Source organism: Taeniopygia guttata, chromosome 2 (genome assembly GCF_048771995.1).
Source record: "Taeniopygia guttata chromosome 2, bTaeGut7.mat, whole genome shotgun sequence".
Taxonomy (NCBI): domain Eukaryota; kingdom Metazoa; phylum Chordata; class Aves; order Passeriformes; family Estrildidae; genus Taeniopygia; species Taeniopygia guttata.
Genome location: NC_133026.1, coordinates 4,514,135 through 4,531,689, shown reverse-complemented (window position 1 = coordinate 4,531,689; position 17,555 = coordinate 4,514,135). Strand labels below are relative to the sequence as shown.

Genomic DNA, 17,555 nt, shown 5'->3' with positions numbered 1-17,555 from the left:
GGAAAGGAGAAAGGAAAGGAAAGGAGAAAGGAAAGGAAAGGAGAAAGGAAAGGAGAAAGGAAAGGAGAAAGGAAAGGAGAAAGGAAAGGAAAGGAAAGGAGAAAGGAGAAAGGAGAAAGGAGAAAGGAGAAGGGAGAAAGGAGAAAGGAGAAAGGAGAAAGGAGAAAGGAGAAAGGAGAAAGGAAAGGAAAGGAAAGGAAAGGAAAGGAAAGGAAAGGAAAGGAAAGGAAAGGAAAGGAAAGGAAAGGAAAGGAAAGGAAAGGAAAGGAAAGGAAAGGAAAGGAAAGGAAAGGAAAGGAAAGGAAAGGAAAGGAAAGGAAAGGAAAGGAAAGGAAAGGAAAGGAAAGGAAAGGAAAGGAAAGGAAAGGAAAGGAAAGAAGGGTCACAGAGCTCCAGGCCTGTGATGCCGAGCCAAGGGCAGGACCTGTACGTGCTCAGCCTCAGCCCTGCTCCTGCACAGCACCTGGTCCCTCTCAGCTGCGACTCTTTTCCAACCAAAATGGTTCTGTAATTCTGTCATTAAGTGGGTTCTTTAGGTCTTGATGAAAATCTTGCTTTTTCTAGATGCGTTTGCTTGTGAAGGAAAAAGATGCACTAAAAACCCCACAGATAAATTTTATACAAATCTCTGGTTCTCTGTCTCTGAGGCTACAGCAGGTATTAGCCAGGGGATTAGGTAGACATTAGAAAGAATGAAACCTAACAGCATTTATAAAATAATTTTCCTATTAAATGTGGCAGCACATTTCTCTCCCTCTCAGGATTTTTCATAGAGGTGGACAGAGAGAAAGAAAAAACAATTTCTATTTCTGCTCCTTGTTTTTCCCATGTGGAATGTGTTTGGAGAATTGTTTATATGGAGTGATTGCTTGGTTGGATTCTGGTGAGGATTGTTTGAGCCTGATGGCAAATCCAACCCACCTGGGGCTGGACTCTCAGAGAGGGTCCGAGTTGTGAGTTAGATATAGTAGAGAAAGTAATATGTAGTTTTAGTATCTTCCTTTATATAGTATAATAATGTATTATAGCATAGTTATAATAAAGAAATCATTCAGCCTTCTGGAGTCACACATTACAGGGTTCACCTGCATTTACAAGAACAGGCAGGTGAGGAACCAAATTGCTTCAGGGATGCTGTGGATGTCACCACCCAAGGGGTGCTGCATGTAGGGACTGGGAGGGGTTTGCACAGAGACCCCAGCAGCCCCCATCAGGTTTCCTCCTGCCCCCTTACCCTCTCACAATCCAGCATCTTGCTCCTTTTCTCAGCTCCACCTTACAGGCTTCAGTGGCTTTGGAAAGCAGCCAGGTGGACTTCTCCAAACCTCAGCAGGATAACCAAAAGGAACAGGAGCTGAGCCTTTCTGCCAAATCTGCTGGCAGAGGAAGAAGGCCTTGGTGCTCAGCAGTCAAGGCTTTCATCTTTACTAAAGCCCAGCAGCTCCCAAGAGTTGAGAAGAATGGAATGAGAACTTTCTGGCCTGATTCTCTGAAGTCTTTGCTTCCCCCTCCAATGTTTTCCCCAAGGAGAATGGCACGTGGACAGAGAAAGGGGGATTTCTGGGAACAGACCTGAACTATTTGCATTATCAGACATGAAGAGAATGAAAAAAATAACACAGATAGTTTATTGTCAAACTGAATCAAAGCATGAAAAAAAGTTACAAGGTTACACCGTAAAGAAATTTGGTTTTCATCACAAAAGCCCATTAAAATCAAAGAAAACAACCCATTGTCAAGCCAGCAACTCCCCAACAACCCCCCCTGAGCTTTTGAGTGCAACATTTATTGCAAGGCTGGGAATTCAGAGGTGGTGACATCACATTTGTAGGGACAAAAGGATCACCCCTCGTTATCTGGAGGGACAGAGGCTCTCCGAGGGGTGACACGTGTCTGGCTGAGCAGTGACTCCTCTGTTCCCTTTGAGCAGCAGCAGCTTTGTCCTTGCTGGGAGGAAGCTGATGAGAGCCAGCTGTGCTCGTGTCCAGCTTTTCCTGCCTTTCCATCCCCACCAGGAGCATCCACGCCATGAAATCAAAGCCTGGCTGCAAACCTGAGCCATGCTGGTTTGGGGACAGCAGTGGGAGGCACCACGGGGGGACACAGCCACAGCCACCAACTCCTAAACTCATCCTGATCCCATTTTAGCCATGGCCAAACCTCATCACCTCCACCTCTGGGTGGGCTGCAGAGGGAATTCTGCCCCACAAAACTCCTGCAGCTTTCCAAGGCTGCCAAGCTCCCCAAAGCAATGGGTTACCCACGGATTATTCCAGCTCCAGAGGATTCCAGAACATTCCTGGGCTCCTGCCAGCACGGCTGGGCTGATGGGAACTCTGGATGGCAAAAGTTGCTTGCCAGGAAAACTGCTGGAGGCTGCATCCCACCTGGAACAGCCCCATCCCATCCTGCAGGGATGGCTGCCTCTCCTTCTGAGTCAAAAGACAACAAAAAACAGGGGAAAAACCACTGGAAAGCCTTCAGGTTGTGTATTCAGTTCTGCAGACACTTGGTTTCTGTCAGCACAGAACAACTGGATTTTTCTCACCACTATAAATGAGCTGTTTTATGAATTTTGAAACACTTGTTTTACCAAGTGCAAAAAAAACAAAAAAACAACAACAACAAAAAAAAAAAAAAACCAAAAAAAAAAAGAAAAAAGGCATCTTTATCCTAAGTAGCAGCTAAGGAGATTGGTAAAATTAAAAACAAAACCAAAACAAAATCAAAAACCTGACCAACCAGTACAAAGTAAATGCAGGGCAGGTCATCCAACCATTCACAGGACTAACTAAAAAATATTTTAAATTGCAACTAATGTGCTAATCTTGAGCCAGCTGCTAATTCCAACAGGCCTGAGGTTTTCTGCTCATAAAGCATCAATAATATGTGCCTTTTCCTAGAAAGGAAGGCTCTGCCTAAGTCTACTGTGTCAGATAAAAAGTCCCAAAATAGATTTTTCCAACCAAATGAAGTGTTTTATTCAGATATTCACGTGGATATGGCAGTGATGTTAAGAACAGCTATTCAAGTAGCTGAAGTAAGCCCTTCAAAAGAAGCCACACAGCTTTGAGACTTGAACAAATTATTGTATGACCTCATCCAAAAGATCTAAATAGCTGGAACATCTGCAAGAGTCGCCACAGATTTGTTTAGCAGAGTTCATCAGTAGTTCATCAGCTCTGCTTGCACAGGCAGGTGCCAGGGCAGCCACTGAGGAGTCCTGCATGTGACAGAGGGGACAGGGTGGGACAGGGATGGGGGATTTTTCCCTCTACCACTGATGTGCATCAGCAGGAGTGAAGTCCCTGCTGAATCAGGGCAGTGCCTGTTGCTGAAAGAGAAGTGCAGAAATGCTTTTTCCCAGAGAAGTATTACATGCACAAGTAACTATATTGTTAAAACTTTTTATTTGTGACAGTAAAGAAACCATTCAATACCTGATTGACAACACTTCTCTCTCCTGCAAACACTCATATGGTATCTGTAGTGTTTCTCAAGTATTGCTGGATTGTTCATTGCATCAAAGTGTAAACAGCTCCATCATAAGGAAAAAAAAGGAAAAAAAGAAAGGAAGAAAGAAAGAAACATTTCCATTGCTTACTCCTCTGCTGAGGAGCTCCCAATAGATCTTTAACAAGAAATAGAAGAGAGTCAGCTGGGATTTTACAACATCATGTGGAACAGAAAACTGACAGCTGGTTTTGCATAGTTAGCCCAGAGATTTTGAAGCAATCGCCCCACGCCAGTCTCACCTGCCCCTCCTCACCCCACAAAGGCAAAAAAAACATCACAGCACCTTGGAATCAGAGGCACAAACTTGTTTTTGTTTTACAAATAGGGCTGTGCGGACCGGTGGTTTATTAGGTCAAAAACAATCTGTCCAACAGAGGGTTCCGCCTTCGGAAGTCACAGAGCTACAGATTCTTTTTCTTAATTTTTTTTTTTTTTTTAAAACATCAAAATTTCAAAAGCTGCAACATCAGCACACACCAGTGTCATTTAGATACTTTATTGTCCCCAACCAGTCTAATCAAAATCATGCTGTAAGAAAAGTGATTGAGAACACTGACAACCAAAAACGTCTCCAGGTGTTGAGTTTCTTCCACGCAGAACTTTTGCTGTTTGAATAAAGATCAAAAGGGCGAAACAAAGAGACAAATTATTCTTCCAAAGCTCTACCTAAATGAACACAGCAATATTGTACATTTGCCACCATCTCCCCGTGCCCAGCCTGCCACGCCTCCTGGTGTGAACAAGGATTCAGCACAGCCCTAAGGTTACAAATGGCAATTAAAGGGTTAATGCTTCCGGTGCGTGTCAAGGGTCTAAGGCATTTTCTGCCTTTCAGCTGAACTTAAAAATACCCATACAGGCAAAAAAACCGTTTTTTAACCCAACATAGAAAGGACAACAGAACTTCAGGCCAGGCAGCATGTCTTTAAAATGATCAACTGAGAAAAAGACTTTTTAATATTTCTATAATATCCAGAAATAGAAGTGAAACCCAGGGTTTAGAACAGCCCTGGTGACCTGCATGCAGTAACTGCACTTCAAAATATGCAAGAGATTTAGGAAACAAGGGTTTGGTTTTTTTTTGTTTTTTTTTTTTTTTTCCTATTTGAATTTTTTTTTTTTTAATCTTGTATTTAAAATACAATCAAATACCCGTATTGCAAATTTTACAAACATTCCACTTGTTCTCTGACTTTATGGACAGAACTCTATTGCTTTTTTAGAATCTAGAAACTCTAAATATACAGCGTATGTATATCCACGCAAACTCAACACTTGAAATATCAAGTATGATGATAAGTGTCAAAATAAACAACTGTGACCAGTTGTTGGCCAAATCTGAATACCCAGGGGAGTCCAAACCTGACTGCAGAGCACTCTGAGTTCTAGTCCCATATGAACTGGGTGGGTTACAAAAAATAGGGCTGATCAGAACTTATAGAAAATACTCTTGATACCAACAGAGATCAAACCTGTGCTACGCTTTTTGTCTTTGTATTGTCACCAAGTGTCATTTTAATGCTGTAGTAAGTTACAGTAAGTTGGGTTTTTTTAAAATTTGGGGGTTTTAAGAGCCAAAATAATACAGTACAAGTATGGTTGTATAGAACATCATCAGAACCGTTCCTCCAGAGGCTGGTGCAGAAGTTCAGTTGCCCATTCTATGTGGATTTGAAAACAATACAAGACACTTTAATAATATAATCAACATTCATTCACAGACTTAAGGCAACTGGTTCATGAAATCGCTGCTTCCAGAGATGCAAACGGGTGACATGGTTTGTCTCACGTCCAACAGGTCACAACTGTCACACGGCCCTGTCTCGTGGGTTATTTATTTATTCATTGTCTGATTGTTTGGTCTAATGCTAACGAGAAAAAGTCTTTGAATTTCTTCAGCCATTCCTCTCATACCTGCACGACTAACTACAACCTGAATACTTCCCTGCAAACTGCACTGGGGCCAAGGAGCCACAGGCACAGTTGAAAATACTGCTCAGAGAACAACTTTTTTTTTTTTTTTTTTTTTTTTTTTTGGCAGCTTACAGTTTCATTTCTCTGGAGTCAAATACAAAATTAAACCATCTTAAACTGAAAGTAAACGTTAATGGACTAACCAGAATCCATACGTCCTTTTTTTTAATTTTTTTTTTGTTATATTTTAAACGAAGTAGGCTTTTTTTTTTTTTTTAATTTTTCATTTTTAAACTCGATGTTTTGTCTTTTTGTTGTGGCACAGATTTATACAGTACTAAGGTGATGCCAGCTGGTTAAGAAACAAAAGGGTGATGCCCTACAGACTCACGGGTGTGACGGGACTGCCTCCAGCACCGCTGGGCCCAGCCACAGCTGGAGCACAGCTGGGGCACAGCTGCACTGCAAGGGGGGCTCAGTTTGATACTGCACCCACCACAACCCACTGGCCTGCCCCTCTCAGATGGATTTGTTAAGCTGCTTCACCAATGTTTTTGAGACAAGGATCACAAGCCCCAAGTCCATCGCAAAGAAATTTGTTTTTTTTTTTTCCCCAAGTCATCGGGAGTTTTTGGGGAAAAGAGAAAAGGCAAAGGGGGTCTACAATTCAGAATTTAGCACGAGGCTAATTAGAAGCACCAAATAATCTGTTTAGTCTTCTCTGATGACAGCCAAACACAGCTGCACTTTTTGAGTTTGCAGATTTCTGCTGTGGACAGTAACTGAAAGGTGACACTGGAAAGGGGGAAGGAAAAAAAGGTGTGCCTTGTTCTTCAAAGGCATTAAATATTTAAAAATCATTCGTCTGAAATACCTATGGCACTGCAGAAGATGTTAAGCAGGCTCTCAGATTCAGAGATGAGTCTAACTCAACTCCAAAGCCAATTTTAGTCTAGGCTAGTAACTTCTGCCCTTCCAGCAAGACTTGATACACCTTGGGGAAAAAGAAATATAAATCAAAGGTGTGGGCAACAAACTTCCTGCATTTTCTTGTATCAAAGAAAGGAGAGGGCTTCATCTTAACTGAAAAAAATTGGAAAAAGAAAAAGAAAAATCCTTTACAGGTCACCTTGAACTGGTATATCAGATACCAATGGATTAATCCATGGGGGTGGGTGATGAAGCCTGCATTTTATTTATTGCCCAAGTTTGCAGCTTACAGAAAATGTCTCACAGCACAGGCACAGTGGCAAAAACAGTATAACAGCCGATGGTCAACTCCATTTGGTGAGTATACAGTAGCAGCAATTAAAAGAAAAAAGTACTCCAAACAGCTCAATGTAGATCCAGCTTACCCAGATGGGTTGTTTTGAGAAAAGAATCTTAAGCTAATAAATAGATCTCCTCACCATTCTCCCAAGAGAATGGTTTTCCAAAAAAGAAGAGGCATGGCAGTTGTGCGTAAGCAGAGACAGCAGAACTTCATCTGTCTGGAATTCAAGGTGCTTTAGGTCTATCAGCCACCTGATTTCCTCAACTCCATCACTCCCTAAATACTCCAACAACTGCAGATATGTTTTAAAACTGTGCCCAAAATCCTCATCAGTGAAACAACCACGTTAATGACCCCAGTTCACCCCTCCCACGACTGCCTGAACCTTCTGAGCATGACAAAGAGTAACACAACTTATTGTCATCGTGGAGACAGGAACCCAGCATCTTGGTTTCAACTTTTTCCTTTGTTATATATTACAGTGCTCTATAAATTTTTTTTTCCTTTTTCCTTTTAAAGCATTTAGACAATACAAGACTAAAAGATGTCTGGAAATACGTCTTATACAAAAATGAATTTTTATCTTAAAATAACATTCAAAAAGGCACTTCATTCTGTAAGAAAAAATTCAGAGTCAGGTCAACTGCTCTAAGCAGGGGGGTAAAATTGTCTGCATAGTGGGAGGGGAAGAAAGGGAGAGAAATTCAACTGCTGAAATACAAGCTTCTTTTTTTGGCATGTTTTAAGAAAAGCTGATCCAGTAAAAGATGTCCATTTATGAAATTAATTAAAAGAGTCCCATTCAAAATAGCTTTTTTTTTTTTTTCCTTTAAAAAAGTAGTCTGAACACAAGACCTTAGGAGTCAGGCTTCTGAAGGCTTAATAGCATCACTCGTGATTGTCCTTCGTGTCCAATGTAACAGGAAGATCGAGAGTAGCACTTCTGACTGGGGTGACCTCCCCAAAGCTTACATTTGAAAGAGCTGAAAGAGATGGAGACAGCCTCTAGCAACTGCAATCTAGGAGCAGGAGTCACTCAGAGTTAAGGGCTACCTGTTGCAGAGTTTATGAAGCATACTGTAAACTTCTTCCTCTTTGCTTAGTCCTTCAAAGAAAGGAATAAGATCTAGCAGCTCTGTGTCTGTCATGTCATCAAACCAGGACTGCACAGGCACCTGAAACAAAGCAACCAACAAACACTGAGAGGGGTTCATGATGTAAAAGACATGTGAGTTTTGTCTGTGTAGGTGTTCTGTCACCATCATCATTCTGCTCTAATAATGATGGCAATTAGCTGCTCATTAGCATTCAGGTGGAGCAGCAGGTTCAACCCCAAGCCCAACCAGGACAGCTGACCTTCACCTGATGTCCAGGTGACACTGGGCAGCTCTCCTTGCTTTGCCTCCTTGGTATCCAGAACAGACTGGAAGGCAGACACAGGTTATGAAGCTGCACTGACACTTTATTTACAAGCAATTTTTTTTTTTCCCCCTCTAAGAATTATCAGAGTGAGTCACCAGGCACAAGCAGGCAGCAACAACTGCTTCCAGCATGGGGTTTGGAGGAAATGTTTAACTGCAAGGGCAGAACATTGTTCAGGTAAAAATGTTAGATCTAGTGAGTGGGTTCAGAACACAACACAGATAATAACCCTTCCTAAATATGCAGCTGGATTTGGGGAAGGTGTTCTGTGTATCTTCACTATGGGAGCACACTGAGGTCTTTCCAAGACTATCTTGGATCTTGTTACAAGCTTTGGTTTCTGCAGAGACTCCAGCATCAGTCAGCCAGCAGCACTTTTCTATACATGATTAAACCACTCTGACAAGGCCCTTAATTTCATCTCCCAAATTTCTACAGCTCATTATTTCCTTGGCACTGATTTCCAAGGTATCAAATGATGATCTTGGATCAGGTTTTTAATTTTAACCATGAACGTAAATTACAGCTACAGGTCCTGGTTATTATAAATGGCAGCTTTAAACCATGTGTGGCACCAACCAGAAAAATGTTTTCACCCCATCACTCAGGGCATCACAATATTAGGATCTGAACTTGAAAGCTGACTGCTGGAAGATAAATAGCTCATGTTACAAAATAGAAAAAAAAAAAAACAACTTATCTGGAGAGGCAGGACTTTGCAAAGCAATGTTCTTAATAAAAGATTTCCTACACTGATTTTTAACAGTTCACAAGGAAGGCAGCCTAAAAACATCAAAGCAAACAGTGCACAGCCTGGTTGTCTAAAAGTCAGCAGATCTAAGAGTTCCAGCTTCTCCCCTGGCAGCTAAAGCAGATGTGAGCAGCTGTATTGGCTGCAGCCACGGATGGAGCACCCCAGACCTCTCCATCAGAGCTCCTGGAGCCAGCACAAACACACAGTGAAAATGCACATTGCTCCTCATTGTTCTCCCCTACAGAACTGCTGTCTGCCCTTTATCCTTATTCCTAAACCTTGATTAACTTGTTGGCTAACAGTTCTAATTATGGAGCTTGACAAAAATAATTGAGAGGAGCATAACAACACAAGAGGATCTTGATTTTTTTCTTCTTTCCCTTATCCACAAATGCAGATCTCAGTAGCAAGCATAAATCCTTAATTATGTTGCCTAATAAAATATTCACACAATAAAAAAAGACGGGAGTACCTGAAGAAGTTCAAGCAAACCGTTTTTTCTGCAATCACTACTCCAAAGAATAAAATCTGTGCTGCAGGGCAGCTTTATTTCTTAGAGCTAGGTTGGTTTTTCAGGTTCCACACCACTTGGCATTTCTCAAAACTGCTGGACCTCAAGCCAACAGCCAAAGCTCAGAGCACACGAGCAGTCACGGCTGTGACATTCTGTCAAGATCACTCTGCCCATGTCCTTCACCACTTGGCAGTGAACCCCAGCACCCACTGCAGCCTAAGAAAACACAGAATCTGACACAAGCCAGTGCTCTGAAAAGTCTATTTTCTGAATCAAAAAACCTGGGCAAGGGCCAGAGAGAGGAAGTTACGCTCGAGTACTCGGAATACTTACTGCATTTTCAGGATGGAAGATGTAAGATGCAGGAGAATTATCTACTATAATAACTTTACTCAGCTCACGGCCCAGTCGACTCAGATCCTTCACATAATTCCCTCGGTGGAAAACACAGGATTCTCTAAAGAGCCTTGCCCTGAACACACCCCAGCGATCCAGTAAGTCAGCTACTGGGTCTGCATACTTAAAAATACAAGTCAGAAACATCAAGTTAGCAATGTGCAGAGAAGGCTGATTCACAGAGCCATACAAAGAAGGGACACGAAATAATTTCAGGTAAAACACCCTTTTTCTCCATTTTCTTCCCTGCTCCTTGTTAATTAACTCAATTGTCTGCAAATCTGAAGTGATTAATAAAGAGATAAAGCAAAAGTAGGACAATCATCTTGCTAGAGAAGGCTAACTTGCACTCTAAATGTTTTCTTTGATTTATTGATTAGGTTTTATTCTCAGGGCCAACTCAGAGTTAACCTGAGAGGTTGATGGATCCAGAGATCTCACCTACCAGTACCATAAAACCAGCCAATGCTAATAGAAAATCAATATGAAGCTTTTCCCCAGCTGGTTTGTTTCCATGTGCCTCTGAAGATAAACTGCAGTGAACAAATCTGAACCTGACATGGCTCTGCCAAATGAATGCCCTTGGAGCAACTGGGTCACCAAGACTCTTCAGATTACCAAATTGCATAATTAGGTCAGAAAAGATCAGCCAAAGATGTTATTAATAAAAATACTCATGTACAATACCAGGGAAATTCTCATTTTATACATTAGATTATACTTTAAATGAGGCACAGCTTAGAATCCAACAATTTATATAAACTGACCAAGAAGTATCCAAATAAACTTGAACATGATTAACCACATAGTTGAAAATAGTAGTTATGTCTTATTATTGCACAACAGGAGTTATCATTTTCCTATATTTTAAACCAAGAAAAAGAACTGATGTTGAAATCAATCATATTTTGATTATGAAATAAGGCACATCATTTCAGTATGAAATTGAGGCAGTATTTATTATTTTTCCAACATGACTGAACAGTATGTGGTAAAGAGAATGCAGGGAAAAAGGCTTTATAGAAGATCAAGGTCCTGTCCCCTTCCACCATCTCTACACTAGGCTGGAGCAAAAGTTTGCCATGCTAGAGCACTATTTAGAAATAACCAATATCATTTTACAAACAAGACACCACAAATACAATACACTGAAGGAAGTGAAGAATTCCAGATCACTCTACTACTGTAACATCTACCACAAAAACTACCTACGAGCCACTACTGCTACTGCAGGACCAGAGGGCACAAAATATTCCTGGGGACATTTCAAGCTTTGCAAAAAGGCCTCATTTTCTAACTCCAGGTTGAAATTGCACCTCAAGAGAGCAAGAACCTTGGTTCCCAATTTCCAGTGAGTTTCTGAGTCACTGGTTGATGGTGCAGACAGGGTTTAATTCGGCGTTTTATTTCATGCCCAGCTTTAAAGTGCTGCTTCACTGGCAAGCTATTTGTTCTAATTTCTCACTATAACCATGGTAACTTGTGAGCCTTTCATATTGGCATCATGAGCAATGCATGGAGGCTACATTATGAGACAAGCCCATATGTGATGGTGTTACCATGGAAACACTTACCCACACACTAGCAGACAAAGTACACACTGTCAGACAAAGAAGCAGAAAAGAAGGGGAAAAATTAAGATAGTACCAACTGTGGAAATAATAATCCATAGAAAACCCAACCAAAAGTCCACTGACCAGCACCATAAGGGTTAAGGAGATGAAGGGAGGAACAAACCTTGGCTAGACTGGCTGTGAAGAGTACACATTCAAAGAGCTCTCCCATCCTCTGAAGAAACTCGTCCACATGTGGTCGTTTCAATACATAAACCTGGAATGATAACAGCATTTAGGTCAGATGGTGCTCAAGGAAAGGAAAAAAAAAACCCAAAAAACCAAAACCACTTCTGAAATCCTAGCACTTGAAACAAAAGTTAACAGGGAAGCAGTTCAAGTGAGATGCTGGGGGAAAAAAAGTATGCAAGATAAAAGTAGAGATCCAATAATGAGAGATTAGCACACATAGGCTGTCAAGCCCCTGCTGATAATGGAACTGCAAACACTGAGCAGCATCAGGAGTGGTGCTCCTCAAAACATCTCATTAAAGGCAAAGGGAGACAGGAGGGCTTCTCAAGAAGTGAGGATTCACATCTCTCCACCAAGCCCTTTCTGGTGCTGGAAAGCTGAGGAGCTCCACAGGAGGAATAAATCTGATGAAGCCTCTCTGACAGCAGGAATTGCACAATAGGGACCTGTTTTTGTTCTCTGGCTGATTCTTTCATTTCTGAAATTCCAGGCGCTAAGTACCACAGCTCACTATGGAGAGTGATCCAGCCCTCCAGCTCTACAGGCAACTTTTTTTCACCAAAAATCTTCCCAGCACCACGCAGAATGTCTAAAAATGCCGTGTTTGAAATTTGACAAAGCCTTCAGCATCTTCTAAAGAGGACCTTGCCAAAATATGGCAAATTCCCAGGATTTCTCTCCTCTTCAGCATCCTGCCTTCACAGTGATGTGCTGCCTTTCAGCACAACAACCTGATTAGCAGAGTATTAAAACCTCCCTGCTTCTCCTTGCAGAGCACACAAGATGATTTTGTGCTCACAGAAGATACCAAAACAAGGAAAAGTGCTGCTCAGAAAGCTTGGAAACGGCTCACAATATACTGGGAAGTTGAAGAGGGGAGTCTGCTTGAAAAATATTTATCTGTCTTGTTTGCAGTTGGATTAGAAGTTTGGGAGAAAACATTGGCAGCATTTTATCTTCTTTTGTTTGGCAAATAATCCCTAATACTGGAAATTTCAAGTGGAGAAGTCTGGCATAGAGATGAATTCAGGAAGAATTGCAAGACATGCTATTTCAGGAATTTCATTTTCTGATATGTAAAACTAGATTAATTGTATGTATTTTACTAGCTTCCTATTAATCAGAGGTAAAAAAAATTCAAGGTACTCAGAGAAAAAGCCTGAAGGAGAAAAATATGGAAACAGCAGCTTGAACTCAAGTGTAACAATTAAAGCCTTCAGCAAAAGAAAAAGAAAAGAAACTGTGTAATTGAAATTGAAAACCTAAAGTTGAAAGTAAAGTTTTTTAAAAACATATGATGGAGCTGTACCTTAATGACTAAAGCAGAAATGTTAATTTTCCCCTTTATGCAGCATACAGATCATACCATGAAGTCTTTATCTCTTTTAAGTTATTTCTATGACATTTATCTAAACTATTTCTGACCCCGTAAACATTACATTCAAACTTTGATACAGATAATTTATAACCCAGTTTTTTTTTAAACAATCACAGCAGCACCTAACACATCAAATAATTGTGACATTTTATGGATTAAAGACAGTTAACAGATGTACTTCACCACCACTCTCTTTCCAGATAATTACAGCAATGTTTCCTGTATTTCACCAGGCATAAACCAAGTAATTTGCTCTCCTATAACACTGCAATTAATTTTTCATTTAATCATTTCTACACAAAGTTGTGCTGTAGTATTTCCTCTCCAGATTCTACTTTTGAATTTTTTTTAAAGACAGCTGCAGTCCCTCTGCTTTTGCGTATCTTGAGTTTCCAACTTCCCAGATGTGAAAGACAGCAGGAGCCAAGTTAATTATTAAGTTCCTGATTCTTTAGCCTTAATTTTATTCCTACACTTATTTTTGAGGGCACAAAAGGGGCACCCCAGAGTCTTAACATCATTCTTGGAGAGTAAGTGCTGGAATTGAATATTAATTTCCCTTTTAAAACCCAGTGCTTCCAGCCTCAGCAGAAGAATTCTCCTCTTTGCTCTCCATCCCTATCTCTGCCCCTGTCAGTGAAGTATTTCCACTTGGAATGTAATTACAAACTCCCTGCCACGGATCTGAACTTTGCTGCTTGCAACACAAGCCACCTCCTCCATCAGGAGCACTCAGTAAATCAACCCCAGAGCTCTGAGCCCCAGCCTGGGCTGCACTGGCCAGCCTTGGCAACAAACACTCCTTTGGTTGTTTTTAGGGCTCCCAATTCTGCCCCTAATTCAGGATTAGCTGTGAATACACAGCATTTTTTAGCTGGATGGTCTCCCTTCTGCAGTTCAGGGCTCCTGATCCAACACAGAGCACTCACAGCCTCCTCTACTTGAGTTTCTCCTGCTGCTTTGCCTTAAATCTTTCCCTGCTGGGATATGGCCAACAGATTTGTTTCTCATGTTAAATGCCTAATTAATAATAAATGTCATCTCTTAAGATGAAGTCTCACCAAATTTTTCCCTTAATTATTTGCCTCTGTAAAAAGCCCCAATTCCTTCAACTATTTTTTTTTTTTCTTGGCAGAACAACATGTAATACTCTGGATAGTTATTCTCCAGAGCTGAAGTTTTCTTTCAGAAGTCCTACTTAGAGCCTGGAAGCAACTCCAAAATGTACTGGTATCCTGGGCTACAAAATCTCTTTGGTTTACTTCACATAGAAAGCTTTCTTCAGCTGACAGTGCAGCTCTTTTCTCCTCTTCCTTCTCATTTGGAATTTTTTCCCCCTTTACTTTGTTAGTGGCTGGACTTGAATCTCAATGCTGCACGGTTATTTGTGGCTTGGCTTTTTCCTCCACTGCCTGATGTCTTCAGTTGAAATCTCTAGACTAACTGGCTCCTGGCACTTTTCTGAGATTTATATACTGTCTTCAGGGCATTAAAAAATAAATTTTTTTTTTTGTATGCTCACTAATTTTTTCCTTATCACAGCAAGAATTTAGAGGAATATAGTATTTTTTATTATTATTATTTAAAATGAACCCTACTCAACATTTTAAGCACAAATCAGGCACTAGGCATGTTTCCACAGGATTCTTACAGCTGCTAATGGCAGAACACAAGCAATTATCTTTAATTGTTTTCAAGCATTTCATACTTCCACATGAATTTTCTGTACCTCAAAGCAGCCTCAACCTACAGAGACTCAGTATTTGTGAAACCCAAAGACAAACCCAGCTCATTTTCAACCAATTTAACAGGACACATAATTTAAATTTATTTAACATAGAATTGCCCTTCAAAACCAGCTTTACAATGAGGAAATCTGCAAGCAATGACCAAAAAAACTGCCCATGACAACTCCAGCTCGTGTAATCTCCTGTTCCATGTCTCTTCCGAGCAGTGAGCAGAAAATCCCACGTGTCCCTTGTGGTCCTGGGTCACACAGTTGTGGCCCTGTCCCAGTGCAAGTAACCAAGAATAGGCGAGTTAGAATGGATACAGCCTATCCTGGATTACTTGAACCAGGCCACAGCCTCCTGCAAGAAAATCCATGAATTCTGTGCTTCACAGGAAGGAAATTTATTATTCAAACAGCCTTTCCCCCCCATCAGCAAAAAAGAAAAAAAAAATTTACGTATTATGTTCAAAGCATATATGCCAAATGTTCCTTCAGTTTTCAACAATTAAAAATAAGCAATTAATTAACTCCCCCCTCACCCCAAACACTTAAAAATTAGTTTCATTCAATAAACAAATTGTATTTAAAAATAAAATTCAAAATAACACCAAATCAAACTCTTCCTAGCTGCCCTCTTTACTCTTGGACAACACAAGCAAGGCACAAAGCCCCTGGAATTCAATTTTGATGAAACATGAAGGACAAACATTGCCTAAAAACCTTCATCCACTGCAGATCAAACTGTATTTGATGCAGTTTGTGGTCTGGGGGCTCTTGGTCAGTGGAGCAGAGTTAAATCCAAATCCATAGGAGAGGATGCGTTCCTGCAGAGTTAAATCAAGGTGCCCAACAAATGGAACATCTCCAGCCACCACTTCCATCCCCACTGAGCCTCCTCTCAGCTCCAACACACTCCACTGGACTTCCCACTTGTCATCTGGCACAGCAGGACCAGCTCTGACCTCCTTTCAGCCAGAGAACCAAAGGAGAGGAGTGGCCAGAAGGGTGAGCCTGCAGCAGAAACCCCTTTTGTACCTGGGCCATCACTCCCAGACAAAGCAGAGTGCCCTGGTGGCCAAAGGCTCCTGGCCTGGATCAGGAATGGTGTGGCCAGCAGGAGCAGGGAGGTCATTCTGGCCCTGTACCTGGCACTGCTGAGGGAACACCTCGAGGGCTGTGCCCAGCTCTGGCCCCTCAGCTTGGGAAGGACATTGGGACACATCCAGAGGGGACAACGAGGCTGGAGAGGGGCTGGGAACACAAACCCTGTGAGGAACCCCTGAGGGAGCTGGGGGTGCCCAGCCTGGAGAAAAGGAGACTCAGGGGTGACCTCAGCACTCCCCACAGCTCCTGAAAGGTGGCTGTGCTCAGCTGGGGCTGGGCTCTGTCTCCAGGAACTGACAGAACCAGAGCACACAGCCTCGAGCTGCACCAAGGGAAGTTTAGGTTGGATATCAGGAAAAAGTTTTTCACAGAAAGGTGATAAAGTTCTGGAATGGCTGCCCAGGGAGGTGAAGTCCCCATCCCTGGGTGTGTTTAACAAAGCCTGGATGTGGCACTGGGTGCCAGGGTTGAGTTGAGGTGTTGGGGCTGGGCTGGACTCGATGATCTTGAAGGTCCCTTCCAACCTGGAAATTCAGTGAAAGCATGGGATTCCCCCTGGAACTGCAGCTGCCCCAGGATGGGAGCTCTGCAGGCATCCAGAGACCCACAGCAGACAGAAAGGGAGGTTCCTTCACACTTGATATATTTCCCTCTTAAAACAAAATGACAAATCCTTTCAAAAGATGAAGTAATTTAGGCTGGAGAAAGACAGATGGGTAAGGGAAAAGGGATGTTAAGAAAAGCTGGTTTTTACTCTATGGAAGCTTGTTTACCCAAGCACCTTTTAAGATGATGAATTGTCCTCCCTATAAAAAAAAAACCAAAACCCAAGAGTCTTTCTGACCTTTGGATTACAAATTATATAAGGGAAAGCAAATTCCCCAAACTAAAGACATCATTTTTTTAAGACCTCTGTTGTACTCCAAAAAATAAAAAACCACAAGACCCAACCAGCATTTACCATGAAAAGACTTGTTAGATAAGTCAATCTCAAAACTCCTGCAGGAGTACAGCAATTCCTTTTGCCACAACTTGTATTTTTGTTATATGAGATTTGAACAAACTCATATAATTCCAAGTTTCTACAGGAATGGGCACCTCTGAAATGATGTTTCTCAGTTTGCTTCCATTGGGGTTCTGCCTAAGGCAGAGGTCAAGGACAATAAAAATCTGCCAAGCTCCTGCCTGATAAGGTACCAGGCTCACTGGTAAAACAGGGATATGCACTATGGACAGTGAGGTTCCACAATATTTCCAATCTCCTGGGATATTTTGCACAGGTGAAAATATTACTCAATGACAGTGATTAATCTCAGAGTTTATAAACTGCTTAAGAAAATGGACACGCATTATACAGATGACAAATCCTGATAAATTACAGAAATTGCTCAGATCAGTTCATTTATGCTCCAAGTGACTACAGAATTACAGGTTTGAAGTGGGGACAGGTTGTCAGAGCTCTACAAGCTGTGTTAATGCACATCACATTCAGCCAGAATATCCATTTTTGCCCTTTATCACAATACAAAACAAAACAAAACAAAAGATTTCTGAATGTCAGCAATATCACCAGAGGTATTACACACACAGGCTTTGCCTATTCTGTGTGCAACACAAATTACATTTATTTCAAGAATCACAAATTCCTTACAATTACCTTCATTTTTACCATCCAAACGTGCCTGAGGTATTTACCTATTTCAGAGGTTAAGAACTTGAAATACAAATAGTGAAGCAATTTCCTTGA

The 17,555-nt window shown here is 41.4% G+C and overlaps 1 protein-coding gene and 1 non-coding gene across 11 annotated transcripts in view; both read right to left on the bottom strand.

The window, feature by feature from the left end:
• Positions 1 to 3,391: 3,391 nt before the first annotated feature.
• CTDSPL (CTD small phosphatase like) overlaps positions 3,392 to 17,555 on the bottom strand; it is an 80,651-nt gene continuing 66,487 nt past the window's right edge. For 9 of the 10 annotated variants that reach the window (XM_002196455.7, XM_002196463.7, XM_012571355.5 and 6 more), the window contains 3 exons: positions 11,527 to 11,619; positions 9,727 to 9,912; positions 3,392 to 7,878 (listed from right to left, as the gene is read on the bottom strand). In XM_002196455.7, coding sequence (XP_002196491.1) covers positions 7,753 to 7,878; positions 9,727 to 9,912; positions 11,527 to 11,619 — 405 coding nt within the window. In that variant the 3' untranslated portion in view covers positions 3,392 to 7,752. The other variant, XM_041714333.2, reaches the window with a different exon arrangement.
• MIR26-1 (microRNA mir-26-1) lies at positions 14,986 to 15,057 on the bottom strand. The gene has a single exon (NR_049026.1). It is a non-coding gene; the product is annotated as a microRNA mir-26-1 (primary transcript).